Genomic DNA, 14784 nt, shown 5'->3' on the forward strand with positions numbered 1-14784 from the left:
ATTGGGACTTGTAGTTTCTACCAGGACAGAGGACACTGCAGCTCCACTTATAATGCACTTCTCCCTTTCAAGCTTTCTGGCCCGACAGATTAAGCCGTAACCTAAAGCATTTTTTGACAACTCTCACCTCATTCTGGGCTCACTGGGTTTCTGCTAGGCTCCTTAGTTTGGATCAGCTCAGACAGACAGACTCACTTACCGAACTCAACGAGATTGGCCTGTCCTCAGTGGTGGGCGGGGCCCTACGTAGACTGGAGCTCGGGATTGGCCAGCATCTGACTAGACGAGGCGTTTTCGTAGCCACTTGCTGATCTGTAAACTGTGGTAAAAAAAGTGCGTCCTTTACCGCAGTATCCCTCTTCATCGCGGGAAGCCTCGCGATATTTCGGCTGAAGGGACTTAGCGACGCGTAGTGAGCGGCAAAGGCCAGTGGGGGTGACGGGCACCGGAGCCGGGAAGGGACAGGTCAGGCGGTGAAGGCGAGCGCGTGCTGCCTGCGCCACTGGGATCCGTCAGGGCCAGCCACCCCGAGCCCAGAGGAAGTGTGTGGACGCCGCGGCCCTGCTGGCCGGTGAGTCGGCCCGGGGTCTCGGCCCTTGAGTCGACCCCGAGCTTCACCTGGGCCTCCCGCTGGCTGTGACAGGTGCGCGGACGAGCGCGGCGCTGCGCCCTCTCGGCGGCCCGCCCCCTCCGGGCCTTGCCCGCCAGGGCTCGGGATGAACTGCGGGCCCCGGCTGAGCGGCTCCGGCTCCTGGCGCCTGTCGCTGCCTCCGTCGCCGCCCAAGAGCGGCCGCCGCCCCTAAGGGAAGGAGGGAGGGAAGCGGCCGCCGACCCTGGGCATGAGCCGGACGCGGCGTCCGTTGCTGGAATAAGACGCAGACATGAACCTGCACCAGGTGCTGACCGGGGCTGTGAACCCTGGCGACCACTGCTTCTCCGTGGGCAGCGTCGGCGACCAGCGCTTCACGGTGAGTGAGGGAGGCTCCCGCGTCGCCCGTGCCCGGTCCGCGCCCCTGAGTCAGCCGGGAGCGGCCCAGAATCGCGGGGCCGAGGCCAAGAACGCCTGGTCCCCTCCGCACTGGGGTCCCCGGGTCCGCGCCCCTGGGACCGGGCGGACCTGGCTTTTGAGAGCCAAGGAGGTAGAAACATGTCGGTCATCGAGGTACTGGCTCGGAAGTTAGAATGTTTTGTAGGATTTTTAAAGTTTCTAGGCTGACGTCCTTAAGACTGGGATGGTTTCCCACAGTCGTTTATCCAGAAATCGTTGTTGTGATGTGTATGAAGGCTTTTCGTTACCCTGCTCTATCGGCTTAAATTGTCAAATTTAGAAATAGTTGGGATTGGTTTCATTTCTTAGTTAAGGTCAAGTATCTTTGTAGTTGTGTTTTTTTTTTTTTAAGTGGGTGTCTTAAAACAATTACTGATTGTTTGCTATCAACATCTAGCGCTGAGTAATACAGTGAAAGCGGTGTTTTCATTTACTTCTCTTCAAATTCACCCATAAATAACTTTGGGAAGAAAAAAATATTTTTTGTAAACAATTCGCTCCTGCCATCCTTTGAATTCCTTGTGTAGCAGTTTAGAAATCCTGGGAAAGTGTTATTTATTTTAGATTGCTCACATCAATTACTTAAAGTTACGTTACAGTTTTTCAATAAAACTCTTCTGTACCTGAAAGTGACTCCTTTTTCATTTGTCTTCCTCAGATGTTGGAAGGAAGAGGGCCCCAAACTGCAGGCTACTTAGCAGTATAGTGGCATTTTCTGCTTTAACTATAGTTTTTATAATAATTTCAAACTGTAAGTCAGGATTGGATATATAAACTTATTTATAATGCTGAGGATATTTGCTACAACTTGTGTTGCTCTCTCTTAGTTGTGATGAAAAGTAAAACTTATTTTTACATTAACAGTGAGACAAAGTAAAAAAAAGCTTCGCAGATCCCCCAGATTTTCTTCTCCTATGAATTGTTTTGTGGTCTTTGTCAGTCAGAATAAGTATTAGATTAAATAATAGTCATGATTTGACATGGTACAGGTGTTCCATCCCTAAATTGTGCTTTTAGATCTGCGGCAACTAAGTATTTTGCTCTTGGACAGTTTGTACCTCCACTCTGGAGATACTAGTACACACCTTAGCTTGCATTTGACAGTAGCAGCTTTTGGAGATTCTAATTCTAAATGGTAATCTAGCCTGAATATTTAGGAGGAGATTGAATCCTGAGCGTCTCACTGAACTGAAAGTTGTAGACTTTCTGTAGCTGGACACTGCTCTCTGCTCTTGCTATTTAGATGGAGGAAATAAACAGTGCCCTAAGGAGGTTTTCCTAGTGGAAGATTACAGGATGGTAACATCTCCTAAAGTTACATGAGTGCTTTATCCAATGTAAATTCTAGCAACTTTCTCTAAGAAGGCTTTCAAAATCTGTAAGCCATAGTGTGAACTTCAAAACACATGCAATAGACTGACCTATTATACACCTAGAATATCCTTTTAAGTGTATATAAAACCGTGGTGGATGCCTCCATGTTATTTTATTTTTATTATTATTACTATTTTCTAATGTTTATTTTTAAGAGATGGAGAGACAGAGTCTGAGTGGGGAAGGGGCAGAGAGAGAGAGAGGGAGACACAGAATCTGAAGCAGGCTCCAGACTCTGAGCTGTCGGCACAGAGCCCGACTTGGGGCTCAAACCCACCAGCCGTGAGATCATGAACTGAGCCGAAGTCGGACGCTTAACCGACTGAGCCACCCAGGCACCCCACCTCCATGTTATTTTCAAGAAGAGGTGAGGTAATGTGCCAGAGACTATATATGGTTATTCTATACCATCATGTAGCTTGTTGCTCAGTTCTGCGACCTTATTTTAATATCTATTTCTGGGGTGCCTGGGTGGCTCAGTTGGTTGGGTGTCTGAGTTCAGCTCAAGTCATGATGTCAGTGTTCCAGGATTTGAGCCACAAGTGGGGGTCTGCCCTGACAGCGGGAGCCTTCTTCAGATTCTGTCTCCCTCTCTCTCTCTCTCTCTCTCTCTCTCTCTGCCTCTCCCCTCCCTGTTCATGCTCATATGATCTCTCAAAAGTAAATAAACATTAAAAAAAGTTGGGGGCACCTGGGTGGCTATGTTGGTTAAGCATCCAACTCTTAATCTCAGCCCAGGTCATGATCTCACGTTTGTGAGTTCGAACCCTGCATCAGGCTCTATGCTGTTAGCATGCAGCCTGTTTGGAATTCTGTCTCCCCTCTCTGTCTCTACCCTACTCATGCTTGCTTGTGCACGCACTCTCTCTCTCCCTCTCAAAATAAATAAGTAAACTTAAATTTTTTTTTAATTAAAAAAAATTAAAAATCTTTAAAATCTATTTCCATAAACTAGACTTTAATCATCTCCTACCAAGCATACTGCTGCTTTCTCCCAGATCTAAGGAAGGATTCTAGTGAATTCGATAAAAATAAATTTTTGTCTGTTTAGTATAAAGAGATCCCAATTCTCTGTAATTTGGGTGGTAGTTTAAGGATTAACAGTCATCTTCCTTTGTACCCAATCCATCCCTGACGCTTCAACATTAAGTTGGTAGTTGTGTTATAAACCAAGTTTCGCGCTTTCGGTTTCCTTGACACCCTATACATCTTAAATTTATGTCTCTTCAAGTTGTTTTTTACATTAAAAAGCAAAATCTATTTATTGTTTACTCCTTGAATTCTGTTTTTAACATTTTCCGATTTGTACTTGATAGGAAGGTAACAGACCTTAATGGTAGATGGTATATATAGACTAAAAAAATCTCTAAATTTCAGTATTGCTAGAGGGAGGGACATGAGATCTTCCTGTTGCAGGCCCCCTTGAAGAATGGTTTTATTCCTCCTGGTACTTTATGCCTTTTGTGAAGACATCCTGTGTTTGTAATTCCTCCCTTTGCATGTTTGCAGATAACTAACTGTTCTTGTTTTGAAAGATTACAAGAAATGAAATCCTGTTTTCCAAATCAAGTCTGACAGGTTTCAAATTGAAATGAAATTGAATGCCTGCCCTCATGAATTCTAGATTTTAAAATATGCCCTTAGTAATACAATTTGTCTAAGTATTAGATACACTTTTACTACTTAAACTGGCATCAAATATTTTGACTTCCCTCTTAGTATGAGAACTTCTGGAAGGCAGTGACCACGTCTGTCTTGCTGTCAAAGCACTTTATTTGTACTTTCATTATATCATTAACCAGTATTGCTTTGTGTGTGTCTCCCATGGTTTCCTTATGACCATCTAGAACAGTGATTAAAGTAGTGGTGACTCCTATTAGTAGAGTCATTACTTGGATTTGATTTCCAGCCTAGTTCCTTACAGCTCTTTGTATATCCATGAGCAAGTTCTTTTATACTCTCTAAATTCCTTTTTTTCTCATCTGTAAAATAGAGCTAAAGTGTTACCTATTCATAGTGTACTATGTTCAGTGTTTATGTAAAACCCTCAAAAATGACAGTTATTATAAAATTCAAGTCATGCTTATTCTAATGCTTGGCACATAAATACTGGTTGAATTGATGAATAAGACATACAGAAGACATTGGGATATAATTAAAATGCTGTATTTTAAAATAGCTTTAATAATTTATATTTGAGTCCAAATAAAATATTTCTATTAAAGTTCCTTTAGGGACATTTTGGTGGCTCAGTCGTTAAGGGTTCAACTCTTGATTTGGGCTCAGGTCATGATCTCACTGTGGTGAGGTTTACTTTGGGCTCTGTGCTGACCGTGCTTAGCCTGCTTGGGATCCTCCCTCTCTTAATGCTCCTCCCTGACTTGTGCACAGGCTTTCTTCTCAAAATAAATGAATAAACTTAAAAAAGTTTCTTGAAATTTTTCTCAGTTATTTGTTACGTGTTTTACCCTCAATATCAGGTGAACAACGGGGAAAAATTTCCTGTACGCTAAGCAAAAATTCTTTATTTTTTCTTTATTTAACTGAATTCTTCCCTTACTCTTTTTTTCCTTGTTAATTTCCTACTGCTTTTAGAGTGAAAATATGTGAGCAACCTGGTCCTGATCTGTTGAAAACTTTTGTTTTTAGAATAAAAACTATTTTGTTTATAAAGGACAAATGATAAGTTAAAAAGAGTCACAGTTAATTGGAATCTAGATTTTCTAGTATTTCTGTGAAAGTGATGACATATATGCTTTAATATACAATAGATTGTTTTTTTCTTTTCATAGCTTATCTATAGTTAGTGTTGAAACTGTGTTTCAAGTGAAATGGAAAGGGAGGTAATTTATAAGGGACAGATTGTGTTAATATTTAGGACTTCCTGTCTCTAGTTTGAAATTTAAACATCTTTGCTTTAGAAGAGAAAGCAAACATGTTAGAGCTTCAGGCTCTCTTTTGTGTTAGACAACCCAGTGTTCACAGCTAAGGGGACCCAGATTAGAAGTCAAAAGACTGACTGCAGCTCTCTGGGTGTTGGTAGAGAAATGGAGGCTGAATTAGCATTCTCCTGCCAACACTTTCTGTCATAGTAAGCATCCTTTAGCTTTTTGTTTTGTTCTTCTAGGGAAATCTTTATAGGTAGGAGGATAGAAAGGGGTTTTTTGTTTGTTTTTGGAAGGGGCTTGTGGGTCTTTGTAAGTGGAGAGAATACAAGAGAGGAAAATTTGATACTATTCATATCTGGAAAAAGATTTTTGTGGTTCTCATATGCCATCATGTGGAACTAAATTGGACTTCTTTTTAAAAACTGGCCCTCTTTAAATATTATATTTTAAATAGTATTAATGCCGTTAAGATATTGAAGCAGTACTAATTTTTAACATACGGTTAAAAATGAGAAAAATGTTAATTACAACATACCAAACTCAAGTCATTTAACCAGGAAATATACCAGAAAGAAATTCCTTGGAATATATACCTGGTATGGTTGGTTAAAATGAATCAGTGAAAACAAAAAATCAAATTGTTTTCCAAATTCAGATACTGGCTGTTACAGTCTTGGATAATTTTCGAATTTAGAATATTTGAGAAGGTTCTCTGCCAAAATTTAAAGTTAAAAATGATGATTCTATGCTTGATGGCACATATATGAACTCAGTTCTTCCTGTGCATCTTGTTTAGTCTCAAAGTTAGTAAACCTATTATTTATGTATTATCGAAAAGAATTTTCATTTGTTAATTTAATTATCAGTGGATAGTAATAGATTTTTCTGAATACAGATCTCTTGATAGAAGCAGCTCATGTATCAGTTGTAATATATGCATATTAATTTTGAAGACCAAATTGTATTACAGTTTAGTTGATAAATCAGTGCTTTTCTTATTGTTTTGATAACCTTACACAATATAGTCAGGGCACCTTCAAATGGGTTTTGAGAATAATTTATTTTAGCCAAATCTTTCAAACTACTTCTAAATTTTTGTTTAGGAATACTATGTATTATATTACTCCTTTGGTTTTTATTTAAACCAGGTTGATTGATTATTTTAAGAATTTAGTGGTACGTACTTAGCCCACTTTAAACCTGCTTTCCCTGATTTTGGTGGGGGAGGGAGCCTGGTGTAATTCCATGCTTATTACCTCACCATGTTGTATATACTCTAGAGATTGAATTAATTTTATTTTTTAAATTTTTATTTAAATTCATTTGAATAGTCCATTAGAACTATCCGTAAGAAGATATGTCTATTCTAAGTGATTTTTGGATGATACCTTGTTTGGGTTACCTGTACATATTCATCTCTTTTTTTCCCCAGCTTTATTGAGATATAATTGACATACATCATCATGTAAGTTTAAGGTATACAGTGTGATGATTTGATACAAGTATATATCGTGAAATGTTTATCACAGTAAGGCTAGTTAATATGTCCCTTACATAATGACCATTTTGTTGTTGTTACGGTGAGAACATTAAAGCTTTATTCTCACAGCAACTTTCAAGGACGTAATACTATATTGTTAACTCTAGTTACCATGCTGTACATTAGATCCCTGGAACTTATTTATCTAACAGTTGAAAGTTGGTACCCTTTGACCAGCATCTCCCATCTCCCTCAGCCCTCAGACCCTGGCAACCACCTTTCTAGTCTCTGTTTTTATTAGTATAATGTTTTTAGATTCCGTGTATGGAATACATGTATATCACATTTGTCTTTCTCTGTTTGATTTATTTCACTTAATATTATGCTGTCAAGGTTGTCACAAATGTCAGGATTTTCTTTTATTTTAATGGCTGAACACTATTCCATTGTGTATATATATCATATACACATTTTCTTTAACCATTCATCCATGTTGGACACTTAGGTTGTTGCCATATCTTGGCTATTGTGAATAATACTGCAGTAAATATGGGAGTGTAGGTATTTCATTGAGATAGTCATTTCATCATCTTTGGATATATACCCAGAAGTTACTTTGCTAAGTCACATGGTACTTCTATTTTTAACTTTTTTAGGAAACTTCATACTGTTTTCCATAGTGTCTATATTAGTTTACATTCCCAACAAGAGTGCACAAGAATTTTCTTTGGTCTGCATCTTCACCAACACTTGGTGTCTCTTGTCTTTTTGATGATAGCCATTCTAATAGGTGTGAAGCACTATCATTGTGGTATATATTGTGCTGTATATTGTGGTATATTGTGGTATACATTGTGCTGTATATTTCCCTCATGATTAGTGATGAAAAACTTTTTTTCATGTACCTATTAGCCACTTCAATGTCTTTTTTTGAAAAATGTCTATTCAAGTTTTCTACCCAGTTTTTAATCAGACTGTTTTCTTACTGATTTATATGAGTTCTTTATATGTTTTGGATATTAACTCCTTATCAGAGATGGTTTGCAAAATTTTCTCCCATTCTGTAGGTTGCTTTTTCATTTTGTGAATGGTTTCTTTTGCTGTGCAGAAGCTTTTTAGTTTGATGTAGTCCCCCCCACCTTATTTATTATTTCTTTTGCTGCTTGTGCTGTTGGTGTCATATCAAAAAAGTCATCACTAAGACCAATGTCAAGGAGTTTTTCCTCTATGTTTTCCTTTAGGAATTTTATGGTTTCAGGTCTTACATTCAAGTCTGTGATCCATTTTGAGTTGATTTTTGTGTATAAGGGTACAGTTTTATTCTTTTGCATGTGCATGTGCAGTTTCTCATTACCATTTTTTGAAAAGACTATCTCCATTATGCATTCTTGGTGCCTTTGTTGAAGATTAGTTGGCTAATTAGTTGGCCTTTTGTCTATGTGTCTGTCTTTATGCCAGCATCATACTGTTTTGATTACTATAGCTTTGTAATATAGTCTGAAATCAGGAAGTGTGACGGCTTGGGCTTAGTTCTTGCTCAAGATTGCTTTGGCTATTTGGGGTATTTTGTGGCTTCATATGAATTTTGGGATTTTTTTTTTTCCTGTGAACAATGCCGTTGGTATTTTGATAGGGATTGCACTGAATCTGTAGATTGCTTTGAGTACTATGGACATTTTAACAATAGTCTTCCATTCTAAGCACACAAAATATTTTTCCTTTTTTGTGTGTGTCATCTTCAGTTTCTTTTTAAAATTTATTGTTAAGTATTTTACTCTTTTTGATGCTATTGTCAGTTTTCTTAATTTCCTTTTTAAATAGGTCATTGTTAATATATAGAAACAACTGATTTTTTGTGTATTGATTTTGTATCCTACAGCTTTGCTGAATTCATTTACTACTTCTAATGTTGTTGTTTTTTTCTTTTGGTAGTGCCTTTAGAGATTTCAATATATGATATCTTGTTAAGTGTAAACAGAGTCATTTTGATGTGTTTCTTCCTGATTTGGATGCTTTTTATTGTTTTTTTCACACCTAATTGCTCTGGCAAGGACTTTTAGTACTGTTTTTAATGTGAGTGGTGAGAGTAGGCATCCTTGCCTTTTTCCTAATCTTAGAGAATTATAAAAAAGCTTGCCTCAGCTTGTCACCATTGAATGTGGTGTTTATATTGTAGGCTTGTCATGTATGGCCTTTATTGAACTGTCCTTGAATCCCACTTGATTATGGTATATTATCTTTTTAATGTGCTGTTAAAATTGGTTTGCAAGTATTTTGTTTAGGATTTTTACATTTGTGTTAATCAATTATATTGGTGTGTAATTTTCCTGTAGTGCCCTTGTCTAGACTTTTTTTCCACCCTTTTGTTTATTTTGTTTATTTATTTTGTTTGTTTATTTATTTATTTTGTTTATTTATTTTGTTTATTTATTTATTATTTATTTTGTTTGTTTATTTTGTTTATTTATTTATTTATTTTGTTTATTTATTTTGTTTATTTTGAGACAGAGTGAGTGTGTGCTTTTGAGCTGGGGAGGAACAGTGAGAGAGGGAGACATAGAATCCCAAGCAGGCATTATGCTGTCTGTGCAAAGCCCATTGTGGGGCTTGATATCACAAACCATGAGATCATCACCTGATCCCAAACCAAGAGAGAGATGCTTAACTGACTGAGCCACCCAGGCTCCCCACCTTGTCTAGAGTTCTAACGGCAGAATGCTGGCCCTACACAATGAGTTTGTAAATGTTTAGTTTTTTGGAAGAGCTTGACAAGGATTGGCATTAATTGTCAAGTGTTTGGTAGAATTCACTAGTGAAGCCATCTGATCCTGGGCTTTTAGTTGTTGGAAGGTTTTCATAACTGATTCAATTGGTGTATAATGTTTTCTCAGTTTTAATTTCTAAAAGAGAAAGTATTGATAGTGATAATGTACAAACTAAAGCCCTTGAGGAGAGAAAAGGGAGGATGGTTAACGTCAATATTTTCTTCTTTTTTTTTTTTTAATGTTTATTTTTGAGAGAGACAGAGCTTGAGCAGGGAGGGGCAGAGAGAGAGGGAGACACAGAAACCGAAGCAGGCTGCAGGCTCTGAGCTGTCAGCACAGAGCTGGACACGGGGCTTGAACTCATGAACGACGACACCATGACCTGAGCCGAAGTTGGATGCTTAACCAGCTGAGCCACCCAGGTGCCCCTCAGTATTTTCTTAAGAGGTCAGAGAATTCCTGAGACCAGGGAGTTTGAGAACAATTGCTTTCTAGTATTCCATTATATGATTATACTACAGTTTATTTATATGTTCTGTTGTTGATGGGTGCTTGAGTTGGTTCTACCTCAGAGTGTTTATGAATAGCTTTGAATGTTCTTATTCATGTATTTTAGTGTAATATGGACACTTTCTATTGCGTATAAACTTAGGAGTAGAATTGCTGGATTATTGATTAGGCATGTGTTTAGTTTTCCAAAGTAGTTGTACCATTTTTTTTATTTTTAAAAAATGTTTATTTATTTATTTTGAGCACCAGGGAAGGGCAAGAGAGAGGGAGAGAGAAAATCCCAAGCAGGGTCTGCACTGATGGCACAGGAGGTCAGTCTCGACCCGTGAGATCATGACCTCAGCCGAAATCAAGAATTGGACACTCGACCCACTGACTGAGCCATGAAAGCATCTTGAGTTGTACCATTTTAATTTATATTCGTATCAACAGTTATGGGAGTGCTGGTTGCTTCACAATCCAAATAAGACGTTTTTAATTATGGGAAGAAATTAGAGAAAAATTATTAAATTTTTCTCTAAAGGCCATTGTTTGTTTATAAGACATCGTGTGGCAGCCTAACACAGCAGGTAAGAGCATGTCCTTTCCCAGTAGTTGTAACTTGGTTTCAGTCTCAGTTGTGCCTCCTACTGGCTCTAACACTCAAGGCAATTACTCAGTCTGTCTAAGCTTGAATTTGCTTATGAGTAAAATGGGGTGATTATAGTGAGTACTTCACAGTATTTGTTGTAGGGATTAAATCTGTTGACAGTGAAAACCACTTGAATTGGCCTTGCAGTATAGTGCCAAAGAGAAAAAAATAGGCCCAAAACACTATAGAAAGTGAAAAATAAAAGAAAGCACAAAAAAGTCACAGCATTTTTTGTTTTAAATTTTTGAAAATAATTAAGTTTTAGATGTTTTCATCACTACATGGAAAGTAACTATTTAGAAATAACTTCATACCTAGAAAAAGTAATGAAATAAAAATAATACAAGGAGCACCCATACTCTCTTTACTTAGATTTGACTATTGGTAGTATTTGATTCCCATTTTCTTTATCATTTGTGCTCCTTGGATATGTGTATGCCTACATAATTTTTTGTCCTGAACCCTTTGAAATAAGTTACATATGTCATAATTTTTTACAATCAAATACTTTAGTTTGATTTCATGGTAAGATAAGACGAGTATTCTGTTATATAATAACAGTAATCTATTTCATAAATGTATATTGATAAACTTTTAGCTAATGTATTAGCTGTATTCCAGTTCTGTTAGTTGATATGACAGCGTTCTATACAGCATTTATCTTTTCTAGTACAAGATTCGGACCATGGGATTACATTTAATTACCATGTCTCTTTAGCATCATTTCTTTTTTTTTTAATTCATTTTGACATTGACATTTGAAGAGTAGAGTACGTTCTTCCCACTTTTAAAAAACAAACCTTTACTCATTTTGCATTTTCTGATGTTTCTTCTTGATTATAGTGAGGTTATGCATTCTTGGCCAAAATTCTGCATAGATGATGTTGTGTTCTTCTCTAGGTGTATGTGATATCTATCATTAGTGATGTTAATTTTGATGACTCTTGAAGGTGTTGCCCAGTTTCTCCCCCATACAACAAATTTCTTTTTTTTTTTTTCCTTCCTCTTGCACCTAATAAGCAATGTGTGAGAGAGTTTTAAGACCGTGCAAATATCCTAGGTTGAGTCCCTATTCCTAGGTTGAATATCCGCTGATGATGATTCTTGCCTGGTCCTTTTTTTTTTTTTTTTTAAAGCACCTTCTTTCTGGTGTAAGAGGGTATTCTTTGCCCTCTTTGTAGCTACCCTGCCCCAGTGATGTAATTAGCTATTTCTTCAAGGAGCCCTGGTTTCTTTTAGTAGAGAATGCTATTAGAGACCAAGATCAAGGTGCTAGGTGATCTCATTGCTACTGGGATGTTTATGCTTCTTGTCCTTTTCAGTGGACAGTACCAGCACATGATACACATGTATATGCATATGGCATGCACATACATACACATGTACAAATATATTTACATATGTGCAGGGAAATATGTATATTTTGGAAAGCATAATTTTTATACCAATATTTCCAATTCCAGTACAACCTTACTTGACTCTGTTGCATCTTTCCTTATTTTATATCTTTGTTCTTCCTTATATCATGAGATCCTCGGCTAATTTGCTCAGTTCTGTAATACATTTAAAATAGTTTCAGAATTGCATTGTCCGTATCACTACAGTTACAAAACAACCTACAAAAAGCATTCAAGATTTGTTCATACTTCTCCCCACCCTGCCTGTGAGATAATAGAAGATAACATATATTGGTCTGTCTCCCTTGTTTCTGGCACAGAGCTCCTGAAACTCTTCTAAATTCCTAAGTGATAAAAACATTATGAGCATCACTTGTTCTAATATTTGTTTTTTTTTAATTTAACAGTTTTTTAATATTTTTTTTAATGTGTATTTAATTTTGAGAGAGATTGTGTGTCCAGGTGCTGCGTGCTGCATGGGGTTGGGGAGTGAGGGGGAGGGGAGAGAGAATCTCAAGCAGGCTCCTCCATGTCAGCACAGAGCCTGACACAGGGCTTGATCTCATGAACCGTAAGCTCATGACCTGAGCTGAAATCAAGAGTTGGATGCTTCAGGAACTGAGCCACCCAACATGCCCAATTTTTTTTTTAAGTAGTCTCTTTACCCAATGTGGGGTTCAAACTTACAATTCCGAGATCAAGAGTCACATGCTCTATTGACTGAGCCAGGCAGGCACCCCCTAATACTTTACGCTGGAACCTACCACAGCTCCTGAAACCCTTATAAATTCCTAAGTTATAAGGGAACCAGGAGCATCTTTTGTTGTAATGAGGCAACTCTAGGTAGGGTCCTGGATGGCTTCTGGGATGGTCAGCAGAAAGATTAAGCCAGATTTAGAAGCTTATAATTTTCAGCCCCACCTTCTATTCTCCAGAGACTAGAGAGGGATTAGAAATGGAGTTAATAATTGACATGCCTGTGCAAGGAAGCTTCTGTGAAATCCCAACAGTATGGCACTCGGGGAGCTTCCAGGTTGGTGAACATATCCATGTACCAGGAGGGTGATGCTCCCCTAGCTCCATGGGGACAGAAGCTCCTGTACTTGGAACCTCCTCCCAGATCCTGCTCTATACATTTCTTTATCTAAGTTGTTCTTCTGTATCCCTTATCATATCTTTTAATAAATTGGTAAATGTAAGTAAGTATTTCCCTAAGTTTTGTTTTAGCACATATCAAATCCAAGGGGAAGGAGGTCATGGGAACTTCTGATATGTAACCAAATTGGACAGAAGTTATGGGTAACCTGGGGACCCACCACTTGAGATTAGCTTGTGAAGTATAGGACAGTCTCAGTTAAGACTGAGCCCTTGGGGCGCCTGGGTGGCTCAGTCGGTTAAGCGTCCGACTTCGGCTCAGGTCATGATCTCACGGTCCGTGAGTTCGAGCCCCGCGTCGGGCTCTGTGCTGACAGCTCAGAGCCTGGAGCCTGCTTCCGATTCTGTGTCTCCCTCTCTCTCTGACCCTCCCCCATTCATGCTCTGTCTCTTTCTGTCTCAAAAATAAATAAACATTAAAAAAATTAAAAAAAAAAAAAAAGACTGAGCCCTTAACCTATGGGATCAGACACTATCCCCAGGTACGTAGTGTCAGAATTGAGTTAAATAGTCAGAGACCCAGTTTATGTCACAGAATTATTTCTTGTGGTTAAAAGACCCCACATCTGTTGTCAAAAGTGTTGAGAATGTGGTAGTTGTGTGTGAGTAAAGGAGAAACACAGGAGGTGGTCTAGTGTTTTCCTTTTCACTGTCCAAGACTGATAATACACAATCATACTCTGTGTTCATAAGTTACTTAGGTCCTTTGTGCCTTCTTTATTTGAAATGCAGTTAATTCCTTTGTTTCACTACCTGTCCCCTACTCTGATTGATTTCAGTTTTGAATATGTATTATGTTAACATGCTTTCAAAAGTCATTTTTTCCTGTATCTCTTCCACTTCATCCTCCCCACCTTTGTTGGTAATCAGCTTTATTACTGTCTAGTTTTATCCATCCTGTGTTTCTTACTGTAATAAGCAGATCCATGTGTGTTTTCTTATTTTCCTTGTTCCTTGCCCGAATAACACATCCTTTTGTACTTTGCTTTTTTTCACTTAAAAATGTCCCCAAGAAATCACTGCATTTCAGTTCATAGATAGCTTCCTTATTATTTTTACAGCTGTATTATACTCCATTGTGGGTATGTGCAATATTTATTTAACTAGTCTCCTATGCACAGCAGACTTTTTAAGGAGAGACATTTACAGATTCTTGAAAATGATTGAGAAACGGAACATAATGCAAATAAGGTTTGAGTCTTTAATGCATTCTATATTTAGTTATGCAGATAAACTGAAAAATAAGTTCTGTAGTCAGGAATACCAGAAAATCTTAATTATAAGCACCAAGCATAGTAGTCGACTAGTGAAGACTGCAGATGATTATAATCTTTTTTTTTCTCATATAGTAGTTTATTGCCATGCATTAGTTATAACTCTAAGAGAAGAAAGTGGGGACTGAGAGAGAGATATTCCAGATAAGATCAGTCATTTTCAATTGATTCGAAGTTTACCAAAACTAGAGAGAGAAAGCTTTTGTGTGTTCTACTGTCACTAAAGGAAAGTCATATGACAGGCAATAATAGTGTAATACAG

General features: G+C 38.0%; 1 protein-coding gene across 3 annotated transcripts in view; it reads left to right on the forward strand.

The window, feature by feature from the left end:
• The first annotated feature begins 422 nt into the window (after window positions 1-422).
• The window catches only part of DMXL1 (Dmx like 1), a 135139-nt gene continuing 120777 nt past the window's right edge, over window positions 423-14784 (forward strand). For all 3 annotated transcript variants that reach the window (XM_032592714.1, XM_030317036.1, XM_030317043.1), the window contains exon 1: window positions 423-968. In XM_032592714.1, coding sequence (XP_032448605.1) covers window positions 882-968 — 87 coding nt within the window. In that variant the 5' untranslated portion in view covers window positions 423-881. The remainder of the gene's footprint in view (window positions 969-14784) is intronic.

This window comes from Lynx canadensis, chromosome A1 (genome assembly GCF_007474595.2).
Source record: "Lynx canadensis isolate LIC74 chromosome A1, mLynCan4.pri.v2, whole genome shotgun sequence".
NCBI classification, from domain to species: Eukaryota; Metazoa; Chordata; class Mammalia; order Carnivora; family Felidae; genus Lynx; species Lynx canadensis.